At 38.0% G+C, this 15352-nt stretch overlaps 1 protein-coding gene and 1 pseudogene across 1 annotated transcript in view; both read right to left on the bottom strand.

The window, feature by feature from the left end:
- Positions 1-3379: 3379 nt before the first annotated feature.
- Positions 3380-15352, bottom strand: part of LOC102868046 (glycogen debranching enzyme-like) — a 98766-nt gene continuing 86793 nt past the window's right edge. Inside the window, exon 33 of the mRNA XM_006882438.1 lies at positions 3380-3497. Within this exon, the coding sequence (XP_006882500.1) occupies positions 3380-3497 (118 nt within the window). The remainder of the gene's footprint in view (positions 3498-15352) is intronic.
- On the bottom strand, positions 4989-5847 carry LOC102867229 (annotated as a pseudogene).

Below are 15352 nucleotides of genomic sequence, written 5' to 3'. Positions count from 1 at the left end.
CAATTGGAAAATTAAAACAGACATTCGGGGGAGGGGTGAAGAAGAACGAACTGGGGACGAGGGTAGAGAAAACAGTGCAACAATGAATGAATGAAAACCCCAAATCTCTGTAAATGTTCACTAAAACTAATGAAATTTAATAATAATTAAAAAAAAAATCAAAAGATGTGCTGTATTTGGAAAACCTGCTGTCAAACATGTCTTTAAACTGTCAAAGAGTGAGGATATAATTTTAAAGATGTGCCTGATGCAAGCCATGGTATTTTCTATCATCTGAAAATGAAGCAATGAATAAGGGTAACAGAAGAATTGAAGGCTTTGAATTACAGTGTTGGCAAAGAAATTCTGAATATACCACAAACTGCCAAAATCCCCAGTCAAATTTGTCTTGGAGGAAGTGCAACCAGGGTATTTCTTGAGGCAAGGGTGGTGAAACTGTCCCAAATACTTTCGGTATGTTATCAAGAGGGGCTTTGGAAAAAGGAATCAACTTGGGAAAGGTAGTTGTTGGTGCCCTTGAGTTCAAACCAACTCACAGCTAACCTGTCAGTGGGTTTTCAGAGGCTGTAATTCCATGGGAAATTACCCATCTTTCTCTTGTGGAGCAGTTGGTGAATTCTCTGTTTTGGTAGCAAGCCCCCTGAAAGAAAGGAAGACCCTTAAGGAGATAACTTGATACAATGACTGTAACAATGGGCTCGAACATGGTGGAAATGATGTGGCTAGTGCAGGACAGAGCAAAGGCAGATCTGTTGTTTACAAGCCAGTTGCTACGAATTGTTGTTGACTCAACGGCACCCAACAACAACAGCAGCAACAGAGAAATGAAGAGCACAATACAGTCCTTTAGAAAAGATTTTTATTTTCTTGGCACACAAACATAAAAAAAAATTATATTTCTTTGCTATAAGGAACATTTCGAGACTTATCAGAAACAGATAACATTTGTGTTATAATAGGTATAGATAAAATAGGTCTCACATTTACCCAATGATTCTCTTTGGAAACTTATTAAAATACCACAGCATCCTGGTTAAAATGTCAAGTTTTTCATGACCGAGTAAGACAGATCTGGATCACTGAAGAATCAAGGCACCTAAGCGTTTAATTGTTGGAAAGTAATTTAATAGTACCTCAGCCAGAATCACTCAAGAATAAGGCATTCTATCTAAATGTCCTTTAGTCAAATGACATTTTAAAATCTAAAACTACTATTTAACTATCCTTGATGTAACAATGTGTAACATGCCCTCTTAAAGTTTAAACTAGGCCATGCAAAATACAACATTCTTCCTCTAATACTTCTCATTAGGAAAAGTAATAATTGAATTTCAATAGCAACACAATACCCTAATAATTTACTAAGGTGGGTATTTGCCCTACTACAGATAACATAGTGCTTTTAAAAATTATAACCTGTTACCTAATTTTTTGCCTCAATCATCAGCTACTGCTTCTTAAAAAAGGAAACACCCAAAATACATTTTCTTCCTTACCACCTTTAATAAAGAAATTAAAGAATGGCAACACAATTACATGAAGCATTGATAAAGGAATGGCTCTCCTTTTTCAAAGTAGGTATTTTTTTTATTGTTCAACTTTGAGAAGATTATATAGTGAACAATATAAAAAGATGGGAAATTGAGAAACAATGTGTTTAAAGACTGTGGTTCAATTGCTATACTTAGTATTGCTTAAGGATTTGTTTGCTTTAGGATAAGAAACCAAACTAGCAAAGCTATTTCTAAATTAATTTAGTTTGGTGTAAATGCATATGAATAATCTTAAACTGCACATGCACTGAAACTCATTATGTGGCATCTCAAGCATTTATGTATTTGTTACCCAGGAGTTTTTGTTTGCTTATTTTTAGTTTTTTTCAGTGTCAGTTAAGGTTATTGGGTATGTGACTTTGAACCACGAAAAGTGTTACAATATTATTATTTTATCAACTATAAATATGTCACTGAACTCTAGTTTTGAAACTACTTGCTTTCATCTCAAGGCACAAAGATCTAACCTGTTTTCTTTTCTCATGTGGTGTACCATTGAGTTGGGTCCGACTGGCACAGGAGGAGATTGCTCCTCCTCCAGGGGAGCATCGGATGGATTCCAACTGCGTACCTTTAGGATTGCAGTGTAGCTTTTTGCCAGTAGGCCACAAGAGCTCCCCTTCTAATCTGTTTTCTTGAGGCAAAATATTGTAGCAACAATCTTTACCAAGAGTTTTTCTTTTGAAGTACAAAACAAGTCCATCTAGAAAAGAAACATTATTCAAAGATGTCATACAAGTTTTAAATTATTTTTCAATTATGACTTTTTCAGATTGAGGGGATCTTAACATGAAAATATTTCAAATTATTTTACTGAATTCCAGTAACTGCTGAATTAATATATAATTTTTATTATATTAAAATTATCTTAAATTTTAATATTTTAAAAACTTGTCAATGTAGGCTTTGGTAAGTAGGATAGTAGTACCTACTATGACTTATCAATATATGTTTACACAAACTAAAAACAGCATTACAAAATTAATAAACCACCTTTTCCCTCTCAAAGTTACATAAATATATATAACAATGTATATTTTGAAAATGTAAACCATCTCATAATAAGGAAACATAACTCAAGACTAATTCTAAGAAACTGTGCTTAGAAAAAAAAAATAGTTCCTAATGTTTGGTTTTCCTTTTTGTTTCCCCTAAAGATGCAGAATGATGCTATGAATGATTAGCACAATTATGTGAAATCAACTGTTGGCATTAATTGAGTAAAAACATATTAAATGTTTAAGTGAAAAAAAACAAAGATGTGCTGCATTTATGAACATATGTTATAGGTGGACATCATTCAGCACTCATTCCAAATGTACTGAACATAGTGCACAAGACGTGAATATTAAAGCGGTGAGAACATGAATGAACCGGAGTCCATTTAGTACGTGTTGTTACTGAAGAAAATACATAGCACAACTGAAAGATGTTTTTCCCCCATTTCTCTCATTGTTAGATTTTTAGGTTTTATTTCTGCTTATGTACAAATAGAGGATACTATGGTTTTTCTTGTGTTAAACTCTGAATTTCAAACTCTGTATTTAATAGAATTTGAAGGATATTTCTTGAATTTGAAACAAACATTTCCTGAATTTAAAATAAAAGTATTTCATTGATAATGGTCAACTTTTTTCTGATATAAATCAGGAAAGCGACATCTATACACCAAAAAGAAAAACTAATGCTTTCACAATCTTTTGTAATTGGGCATTATTTCTATATGAGATTTTTTAATGACTTGAGTTTGCACATACAAAGACAGTATTTATATTATGGAAAACAACACAAGTGATTGCATACGTAATGAATGTCTATCAACCCAACTATAAGTCATAAAGTGTCTCAAGAAGAGTAGCAATTGACCAGGCTTGGGTTTCACAACTGAAAGGGCAGTACTGGCCATTCTCATTGGTCAGTTCTGGAAGTCCTTTCCAAGGGGATCTGAATAAAAGAAAAGACATATAATGTGATATAACTTAACACATATTTTATTTGCATTAACAAAACAAGCAGATACTTGATTTTTGTTGTCCGGTAGGGAAAACAAAGTTATACAGTCATTTGTAACAAAATAAACAATAAATTTTATATCTGTGATATATGTGTCACATAAATTCAAGAATATACATTGAAATTCTGTACTTCTGATACTCAATTTTTAGATTTAAGACTTTCAAATATAAGAGAATCCTCTGAACTATTAAAATAAAATAGAAGAAAATTCCATTTTGGGTAATAAGTAAGTATATGATACAAATATTCTTATACTCAATTTTTTCCTTTCGGATTAAGAATATAATAACATTTTGTATGATATCTGATACTAATAAAACTGTAAAATCTATGAAATAACAAAACAACACTGAGAAATACGATTAAGGAAAAAAGTCAATTAAAAAAACCCTGAATTTATATACTGTTTCATTCTATTGTAACATATTAATTTAATAATTGTACACTTATTATTTTCCAATAATAAGTGCTTTATACCTATCACCTTACTTTCACTGCTATCTTTGAGGTAGAGTGTAATTATTTGAATAGCAAAGAGACTTAGAGGTAAATAACTTGCTCTGATCTTGCTATTGGAATACTACATAACTAGCATTTAAAATTCATCCCTAATTTCAATGTAATCTCTTAATTATAAAACATGAAAAATGCCTTTTAAATAAAAATAAAGAATTCTGTAATGTTTTACTTTTAAGTTGGTTGTGGGAACATGTCTGTTTCAGTAGTATGCTTTTAAATTTGTGGGGAAATCTGCAGATTACTGAGAAGCAATGTTAGTCTAGAGACTAAGATGTGCCTGATCTAGACCATGGTATTCACAATTACTTGCTATGCATCAGAGATCTGGACAATGAATAGGGATGACAGAAGAAGAATCAATGCCTTTGAGTTATGATGTTGGAGAAGAGTATTGAACATATCATGGACTGCCAAGAGAACAAACAGATCTGTCTTGGAATGGATGAAACAAAGTTTCACCTTGGAGGCTAGGATTTTGAAGCTCCATCTCACATACTTACGACATGTGGCCAGGAAGGACTGGCCCTTGAAGGACATCATGCTTAGAAGGATGGAGGGATAATGCAGGAGAGGAAGACTCCAGATGAGATGGATTGACACAATAACTGGGGTAATGGGAATTGGGGTGTCAGAGTCAGTGAGACTGGCTCAGGACAGGGCAGTCTTCAGAGGTGGTGTACATAGGATCACTATGAGTCGCAGGTGACTTAATGGCACATAACAACAACAACAACAAGAACAAGAAGTCACATATACACTTCTGCAGGTATAAATAAACACCCCAAAATTCCATCAGGTAAATATTGGGCTACTATGGACAATAACTTATAATAACAGTCCCGTCCTTACTAAATGTATTGTTTATTTTTTGCCAACTTTTTAAAAGACCGAAAAGATAGTTTAAGACCAGTGGGTAGTTGTTCTGACCCACTCAAGGGTCTGAGTAGTTGGGGCTGCAGACCAGTCTTCAGTTGTAGGCCAAGCACTCCAGTCTTGAGTAGGGAATTACTGAAAATGCACACAGGGCACCAGCACGTCCCCAGACCAGTATGCAACTTCAGGTTGAGCAGCAGTAAATCCAGGAGCAGGGGCCGTCCATTCTCCCTCAAACTCCACCTTGGTCACAGCCTTTTCAGCAGCAGCCTGCTCTTCTTTTTCTTTCTCTTCCAGATCTCTGTAGAAGCACAGATCAGGCATGAACTCCCACAGGTGATCCTGGGAGACTGTCACCCATGAGCAGGATTTCCCGGGCCAGCATCTACTACATCAGACCCACGGCGTGAGCTCCCTTGTTGTGTCACAGGATAGCAATGTCTAAGTAGTGCAGTGGAGAATCTGTGTTACACGGGCAATGGTGGGCAAGTTAATGTAAGATGCTTCTGTCAGAGGCTGGTAGTCAGCCGTGGGACCAGTAACCACCAGAAGACGAGGCTCCCTCCCAGAAGGCTGCCTGGATCTGGTTAGTGAAGGTTCCAGAAGTGAAGCCCCGGCAATAGGAGTGGCCCCAGTAGCAGCAGCAGACTTCAGTACAGCTCTCTGGCCAGCATTTCTGGAGGATATGACACTGACATCAGTTGAATTATAAATGGCAACAATGGTGTGAGCATCCAGGAGAAGCTAGTCCCAGGTCCTCTTCAGGTTTATGATGTAGATGCCATCACTTTTTTTTTTCCCTTTTGAAAGTCAATGTTGGTGCTGCCCAAATACATTCCTGCTGCAAGGAATTTGAGATCTGCAGGACATCAATGGCTCCTGACATTGTGGAAATTTTCCCTTTAAATTATGATGGAAACCAGAAAAACGCTGTATAGACTCTTTTGACAGGTAACGATAACTTTTTAAATTATCATAGAGTTGTAAAACATTAGAGATGTATAATGTTTTTATATTATAAAATTGGGTATACTATTTTTAAGTATTATAGTTGTTGATTGCATTGACTCAAGCATGACTCTAAGCGACCCTATAAACAAAAGGCCTGAAGCCCCTCTACAATTCTCGTCATTTATCAAAGTTCATAGTTTCCAGAGGCAAGTTGTTTAGGAAGTGGATGCTACTCCTTAGTTTTAAAATTATTTCTGAGTAAAATATCAAATTACCAATGTTAGGTTTTTGATTAATTAATTGGGTATCTGTAACAAACTAAGGAGCAATAAAAGTCAACAAAACTCTTGCTACTTATATAAAGATTTGGACCTAGTAACACAGAACACATACATACCAAGATCAAGTTCTCTTTCCTTCTCTTTTAAAAGAAATTTACCCCTAAAGTCACTACATGGAATAAAGCAATATAGGGACCACAATCAAGGGAAGATATTTTATTAGGTATATTATTCCAGGCTGAGAAGTTTTGTTTTGTTCTATTAGTACTTTGAAATCAGTGCATTGTTTTTCATCAATAATCTGCCATCCTTATATCACACCTACCATTAATGCTATCTAGTATATTGTTTATTGTACACATTATAATTTTCATCTCTTAAAGGGCCATTTGTGTCTTTCCTATATCTTTTATTTCTCTACTTAGCAATTTGACCATATGGAATACAAGTATATAAACTATTTTAGTGTCTAGCATCAGTCATTCATTTCTGGGTCAGTTTCCATCGTGCATATTCTTTGTTATAGGTAGCATTAGTCTGCTTCTTTGGTAATTCTTTATTACATGCCAAGCATTGTATAAATTTACCTTGCTGGGTGGTTGGGGTTTTTGTTGTTTTTTTTAAAATTCATATAAACAGTCTTTAGATTTGTGTTGGTATGAAGTAAAATTACTTAGAAATAGCTTGATAGTTATAAATTTTGCTTTTAAACTTTTGATTAGACCAGGCCATAAAACATTTGAGCTAAGACTATTATACTATTTTAAAATTCTTATATTACTTGATGATACACTCTGTTGAGTTTATCTTTCAATATGGCTTTCCTAGGCATCATCTGACTTTGCTATGTAGATGAGCAGGAGGACGTGAATAGGGCACGTTAATCTATCCACAAGGGGACTGGCTATCTAGCAATCCACAAGAGGACTGGTCAGTCTCACCAATCCACAAGGGGATTGGCTAGTTTTAACCATTAAATTGAGCTATCTATGAGCAGGAGAGAATTCTCTGCCACTGGCAGATAAACCTTACCACCAGGAAGAGATGCCATGGCCAAACTAGAAATCTGATGTGAGATAAAGACTTTGGGACTGTTACAACATTCGAACTGAAACCAAGAATCTTTGCCCAAGTTTGTTGGACAGTGAGGGGTGGGGGACCATAATTTGCAGGACTATGAAATTTGTAAAACTGGCTAAGACTAACGGGTGGGGGAGGTAATTTTGGCAGAACTAAGAAATTTTAATGCTCGGCTAAAACCATGAGGCTCAAGGCTGAGGTCCCTGCATGCACATTTCAGAAGCTGTCCTAAAAGTATTCTTCTAATAATATAGATTATAACCTTTTGACTTCCTCAACATGGTTTCATGTAGTTGGTGAGCTATCACATAGGATTTTGCACCCAGTAAAGCAGTATGACTGATGAAGAGATGAGTAGAAAGAGAAGAATGGGGGATATGTATGACCTCATGGGAACTGGGTTTAGTGTTACTGATGCAGTTGATAGGGAAAGTTTCCCTTTGTGATGTTGATAAAGATCAGACATGGCCATCCCCATGTGGTCCTTTCTCTTTTTACAGACTGTGATAAATTAAAGATGTACAATACAAATCTAAATAAATTGTTATGGAAATAGAGTATACCTAATTAGTCAACAAAGGAGATAAAATAGGGGTGAAGGGGATGCAATTCAAAAGAAGCAAAAAAGAAAATTATCCAAGAACAGACATACTGAAGCTATTTAAATAACAACCACAACGCTGTTGTTTTTAGATACTGTTGAGTCAACTGCAAATCATAGATACCCTATGAACCTTGCCCTATCCTGTGCCATCATATACTGTGTTGTTGTTGTTATGTGCCATTGAGTCACTTGCGACTCATAGTGACCCTATGTATAACCCTAAATGCCGTTCTATCCTGTGCCAACCTTGCCGTCTCAGACACGCTCATTCCCACGACTCCACTCACTGAATAGATCCATCTCATCGAGGGTCTTCCTCTCCTGCGTCTTCCTTCCACTCTCCCAAACATGATGTCCCTCTCCAAGGACCAGTCCCTGCTTGCAACATGCCCAAAGTATGTCAGATGAAGCTTCAGAATCTTTGACTGCAAGGAGCATTCTGGCTTCACCTTCTCCAGGACAAACCTGTTTGTTCTAGTAGGCCATGGTATATTCAACACTCTTCTCCAACACCACAACTCAAAGGCATCAATTCTCCTTCTATAATCCCTTTTCATGGTCCAACTCTCGGATGCATAGCATGTAACGGCAAAGACTATAGCCCAGATCAGGCGCACCTTAGTCTCTAGCCTGACGTCGTTGCTCTTCAGTACTCTTGAGAGGTCCCTGACATCTGACTTTCCCAGTGCAATTCGTCTCCTGATTTCCTGGCTGCTGTTACCAAGAGCGTTGACTGTGGAACCAAGTAAACTAAAATTGTTAACTATCTCAATCTCTTCACCATCCAGACTGATGCTGCCAATTGGCCCAGTGGTGAGAATCTTTGTTTTCTTGATGTTGAGCTTCAATCCATATTGAAGACTGCAGTCCTTGACCTTCTGCAGCAAGAGCTTCAGGTGTCCTCAGTTTCAGCAAGCAGGGTTGTGCCATCCGTTGTAACGTAGGTTGTTGATGATTCTCCCACCAATCCTGATGCCACATTCATCCTCGTACAGCCCAGCATCTTGGATGATCTGTTCTGCATACAGATTGAAAAGGTATGGAGACAAAATGCATCCCTGATGGACCCCTTTCTTGATTTTGAACCATCCAGTGTCTCCCTGCTCTGTTCTGACAACTGCCTCTTGGTCCAAGTATAGGTTTCACATTAGCACAATCAAATGTTCTGGGATTCCCAGCCACAGCTTGTTGTGATCCACACACTCAAAAGCCTTTGCATAGTCGATGAAGCACAGATAGACCTTCTTCTGGTATTCTCTGCTTTCTGCTAAGATCCATCTAACAGTAGCTATAATATCCCTAGTACCACGACCTCTTCTAAATCCAACCTACACATCTGGCAGTTCTCTGTTGACATATTGTTCTAAATGTTTTTGGATAATTTTCAGTAGAATCTTGCTTGCATGTGATATCAATGATATTGTTCGATAATTTCCACACTCTGTTGGGTCACCTTTCTTTGAAATGGGAACAAGTACCAATCTCTTCCAGTCAGTTGGCCAGCTGGCTGTCCTCCACATTTCCTGGCACAGCTTAGTGAGCACATCCAGGGCAGTGTCTGTCTGTTGAAATAAATCAATTGCTATGCTGTCAACTCCTGGAGCCTTCTTTTTTTGCCAATTCCTTCAGAGCAACTTAAACTTCCTCCTCCATCATCACAGGTTCTTGTTCATATGATATTTCATGAAATTCCTCTGTGTCAGCCAATTCCTTCTGATACATGAACTCTGTGTACTGCTTCTATCTTCTTTTGATACTTCCTGGATCACTCAACATTCTACCCAAACTATCCTTAAGTATTGTCACCTGTGGCTTGAATTTGTTTTTCAGCTCCTTCAGCTTAAGAAACGCTAAGTGAGTCCAGCCCTTTTGATTTTCTGACTCCAGCTCTCTGCACATTTCATTATAGCTCCTTACTTTGTCATCCCGAGCTGCCTTTGGAAATTTTCTGTTAAGCTCTTTGATTTCTTGATTTCTTCTTTAGCTTTGGCTTCTTGGCGCGCTAATGCAATACTCAGAGTTTCATCTGACATCCATCTTGGTCTTTTCTTCTTCTTCAACCTATACTGCAGAAAATGTTATTACTTCTCAGAGACAAAACAAACTCTAAACTCATGACCTAGATTTAGAACTAACTCTCCAGTAAGTTTTTAGAGATTGTAAAATCACTTAAGAGTTGACTGCTCATCTTCCTCCCAGTGAGCAGTGGATAGGTTTGAACTGCCTGCCTTTGTGTTGGCAGTACAACTTCTTACCCATTATGCTACCACAGCTTTTCAGACACACTAAAGACAACAAAAAGAAATATAAATGAGAAATACTATGGGATATAAAATATCAAATCTAAGAAGGCTTGTATCCCTATAGATTCAAACTCAACTTCTAAAGGAGGCAAAAGAAGGGTAGCATGGTTAGGGTTGTGTGTAACTACTTTTAAGGTATTGGAAACAAACTTTTCACAAAAGTTGGTGCTGGATAAAAATCTCTCATGTTTCTTTTAAAAAGGAGATAAAATTATCTATGTTGTTTACAGATAATTATTCTGAGAAATATATATTTAAGTATAATACAGAATTTAGGAATATAAAATAGCTTTGGCTTAATTTGTACTATCTTATAAAGAAACAGATCTCTACATTGCCAACATGATAATTAGATCAAAATAGGAAAAATAGTTTAGAATTATTTTTTTATACATTTTTAAATTAGTTAACTCAAAAAAGCTAACCCTTAGGGTTACTTTCATTTTTTCTATCTATCGCACACTAACTTTATTTATTTTAATAGCTAAACTTAAAAAGCAAAGATTATTTAACATAAACTACATAGTATTAAGTTCTTAACAAAATAAACAAACACCTAAAATAAAACTGTTGTTGTTGTTAGGTGCTGTCGAGTTGTAGATGACTAACAGCGACCCTATGTAGAAGAGGCGTGAGCACTGTTCGTACATAGTTTCTGGAGGCAAGCCATTTCGGAAGTGGATGCCGCACCTGTTTCGAGGATTGTTTTAGTCGGGAAGCTCCAGCCAACACTGTCCACCATGGGAATCCATTACCACGTTTAGCACATCAGTGATGGTAAAAATTGTATCATAGAAGCTATTGTACTAAACAGTAGAACTTTTAGTTAAAAAAAAGAGAAAAGACAACTCATTTAATAGATAGGCTTCTTACTGTTACATGTAGTTGAGTCAGAACTGAATCACAGGTGACCCTCTAGTGGATTGTGACACAAGAGGAGAAAAATCACATGGGAGGAGACTGCTCATCCTTGTCCAAAGAAGTGGCTGGTGAATTTGAATGTCCTGCCTTTGGGTTGCTAGCATAACTCCTTACCAGTAGGACACTAGAGCTCTCTAAAATATAGTCATGATTCCTATTCACAGAGACCCTCAATTGGCTTCCAAGACTGCATATCTTTACAGGAGAAGCCTATTCGATTGTTGTTGGTGGTGTTATGTGCTGTGGAGTCACCTGCAACTCACAGTGACCCTATGTGGAACAGCCCTAAATCCTGCTCTATCTTGTTCCAATCTTACTGTCTCTGACACACCTATTTTTGTTACCCCAGTCACTGAATCAATCCATCTCATCAAGGGTCTTCCTCTCTTGTGCTATCCTCCTACCCTCTCAAGCATGACGTTCCTCTCCAAGGTCTGGTCCCTCCTTGCAGCATGTCCTAAGTATGTCAGACAAAGCTTCAGAATGTTTGTCTGCAAGGAGAAGCCTGGTCTCACAACCTGTTAGCAGCCAGATATGGTATCACACTAATCAGCATTTCTGTGTGTAAGCTGTTGAGTTAGAACCAATCCACAGCTGATCCTCCAGGGGGTTTTGAAAGGCTTTAAATAGCAAGGAATAAACTATCTACTTTTCTCCTGAGGAACAGCTGATGGATTAAAATTATTAGCCTTAGGGTTGGCAGCATAATTCCTTACCCATGAGGCCATAAGAACTCCCTAATTACTAATTGTTGCTGTTTGCCATCTAGTTGGAACCAACCCAAAGCTGGCTCTACAGTAGGTTTTCAAAGGCTGTAAAATCACATAGGAATTGATAGCCCATTGTTCTCCCATGGAGCAGCTAGTAGACTCAAACCAAGTGCCTTTGAGTTGGTTTTTGTTGTATGTGCCATCGAGTTGCTTGCAACTCATAGCGATCCTATGTACAACAAGCCCTAAACTCTGCTCTGTCCTGTGCCAATCACACTGTCTCTGATACACCCATACTGATTACCCCAGTCACTGAATCAATCCACCTCATAGAGGGCCTTTCTCTCCTGTGCTGTCCCTTCACCCTCCCAAGCATGATGTCCCTCTCCAAGGACTGGTCTTTCCTTACAACATGTCCGAAGTACGTCAGACGAAGCCTCAGAATCCTTGCCTCCAAGGGGCAGCCGGGTTTAACCCTTTCCAGGATGAATCTGCTTTCTTGGCAGTCCATGATACATTCAATACTCTTCTCCAGCACCACAGCTCAAAGGCATCAATTCTCTTTCTATCCTCCCTTGTCACTGTCCAACTCTCTGATGCATAACAAGTGATTGCAAAAAACCATGGCCTGTATCAGATGCACCTTAGACTCCAGAGCCACCACTGCTCTTCAGTACTTTGTAGAGGTCCCTAACAGCAGACTTTCCCATTGCAATACACCTTTTAATTTCCTGGCTGCTGGTGCCAAGAGTGTTGACTGTGGAGCCAAGCAAATTAAAGCTGTGAACAATTTCAATCTCCTCACCATCTGTTATGATGCTTCCAATTGGTCCAGTGGTGAGAATCTTTGTCTTCTTGATATTGAGCCTTCAATCCATATTGAAGGCTGCAGTCCTTGACACTCTGCAGCAGGCGCTTCAGGTCCTCCTCAGTTTCAGCAAGCAGGGTTGTGTCATCTGCATAATGCAGATTGTTGATAGATCTTCTACCAATCCTGACACACATTTCTCCTCACAGAGCCCAGCCTCCTGGATAATTTGTTCTGCATACAGGTTGAAAACGTATGGAGACAGGAGACATCCCTGGTATACGCCCTTCCCAATTTTGAACCATGCAGTGTTGGGTTGGCAGCTCCCTAATTACTAACTGTTGTTGTTTTTTTGTCACTGAGTTGGAACTGAGCTGACCCTCCAGTGGGTTTCCAGAGGCAGTAAATCACACAGGAGACTGCTCTTCTTCCTTCAGAGAAGCTGGTGGATTTGAACTTCATGCCTTTGAGATTAAGTGCTGCTTCTTACCACTAGGTTACCAGAACTCACTCAATTACTAATTAGGGAAATACATACCAAACCAACAACATATTATTACTTTACCCCCACTAGTATGGTTATTATAATGAAAATGAAAAATAAGTACTGATAAGGATGTAAAGATGGTGAAATGTTCATCCATTGTTGGTGAGGTTGAAATACGGTGCAGCTACTGTAAATAACAAGGAACTCTGGTAGTTCAGTGCACAGAACGTAGCACTGCTAACCAAAATGTTCATGGTTCAAATATACAAGCTGCTCTACAAGAGAGAAACGGGAAGTCTCTTCCTATTAAGATCTGTTACTGTTATTTTATGGCATCCAGTTGAGAAGAGAACAACTCACAGCGACACTATGAAGAACAGATCTGAATGCTGCCGTATTTGGGGCCATCCTCATCATCTCTGACGTATATGAGCTCACTCTTGCAGTCACTGGGTCAATCCATGTTGCTAGAGATATCCTCCTCTCCTCTGCTGAGGTTCCACCTTTCTAAGCATGATATCCCTTTCCAAGGAATGGCCCCTCCCAACAACTTGCTCAATGTATGTGAGTCAAGCTTCTCCATCCTCGCCTCACTCAGAAACATGAGGGGGATTACTCTGAGGCTGATACTTTGAGATGGCAGTGGGTTTGGATTGTTGAAAACAAGATGGTACGTAGCACAAGATGATGAATTTAATTACTGTCACTGAAGTTTACACTTAAAAATTGTTAAAATGGCAAATTTTCATTGTACCTATTTTACCACAGTAAAATATATTTCATTTAAACGTATAAAACAATACTCTATGGCTGAGGGTAAAGAGATTATCTACAGATGCCCAAAATTTCTTATCTTAGAATTCTATCATTATGTAAAAATGAATTGGAAAGTTACATTTCTAAATGAAACTGCCTATAACTAATAGAAAAATAATCTTTATTTAAGGAAAGCAAAATAGTTCTAGATTATCCTGCAAGATGAGTTTTAATTAAGTGTGATATTGCTAATTCTAATGTTTTATATTATAGTTGATTTCAACTAGTAAACTCAGCAGAAAAGTTAGAATTTTTTTTCCCCAGGACACAAACAATTGAAACTTTTGTGTTCTTAACAATATTGAAGGCTCTTCTTTGAAGAGAATTCTTTTAAACTGATCTATTAATTTATTTTATCAATTAGCTGACAGAAGAATAATAAATATGTAAAAAAAGTCTTTTAATTCAATTGAGATACTTGAAATAACACAAATAGATTTCTCCCAAGACCCACACTTGTTAATGATGTGCTTGTTTGGGACCTTACCATTGCTCTGTTGCAAATGTCAAGGCCTGTGTGGCATGGCCGTTCTGGGAGTGTCTTCCAGACAGTGCATCCCCAGGGTCTGCTAAAGGCTGCGGCTAAGCTCAGGAGCACTCACATCCTGGCTGGCAACAGAACCACTGCCTGCTAGGTTGAGGGGCCACAGCTTCAGTGTGGCTCAAACCACAATTCTGCCCAGAGTACTACTAGACTGCTGTCCTCAGTGCCTGGAGACCAACCAGCTGCCGACCTCAGTGTCCAGTACCAGGAGCACCAATATCACAAGTATTTTGGGTGAAACGCTGCTGTCTAACTACACCACATGGGATTGCTTAAACTCAAGTGGAAGGCAAGGCTGAGCCAGTGTTTTTGAAAGGGAACAGACTTCCCTGTTCTGCCATTCAGGTACCTGAGGCCAAATACTGCTGTCTAACCAGAAGGGAGCACAGGTCCTTCCCAAACACTTCTATACTCTGGGTCACCATATTGTTACAACAACCTAACATCTACTAAGAAAAGATACATATACTATAAAGAAGCCAGCAGTTTACTTCAGTCATCATGCAAAAACAAAAGAACTCTTCTGCTAAAAAAGCAGACCCAATGAATACTCCAAATAGAACCAGAAGAAATATGTTTATGTGGAGTTTTTTGAACTACAGAAGATGAAAATGATGGACGAAACATCTGAAGGCATTAAGAGAGTAAAGGGCCCAGAGGAAACAGGCCAGAAGAAATATACTAATGATGAACAGCTTGAACAGCTATAGAAGAAAATGCAAAAGATGGAAGAAAGAATTTATAGTAAAGATAAAGGGGGAATATTATTGCTTGTTAATTTCTGACTCATGTACTTTTAACCTGTTAGTTAAATTTGTGTCTTCTAGGTTGCAACACCTCCATGATACATCTTCAAGGATATGAACATGTACGGCTAAGCACAATT

This window comes from Elephantulus edwardii, unplaced genomic scaffold (assembly GCF_000299155.1).
Source record: "Elephantulus edwardii isolate Elephantulus edwardi_28Jun2011 unplaced genomic scaffold, EleEdw1.0 scaffold00020, whole genome shotgun sequence".
Lineage (NCBI taxonomy): Eukaryota > Metazoa > Chordata > Mammalia > Macroscelidea > Macroscelididae > Elephantulus > Elephantulus edwardii.
This window is presented reverse-complemented; position numbering and strand designations above follow the sequence as displayed.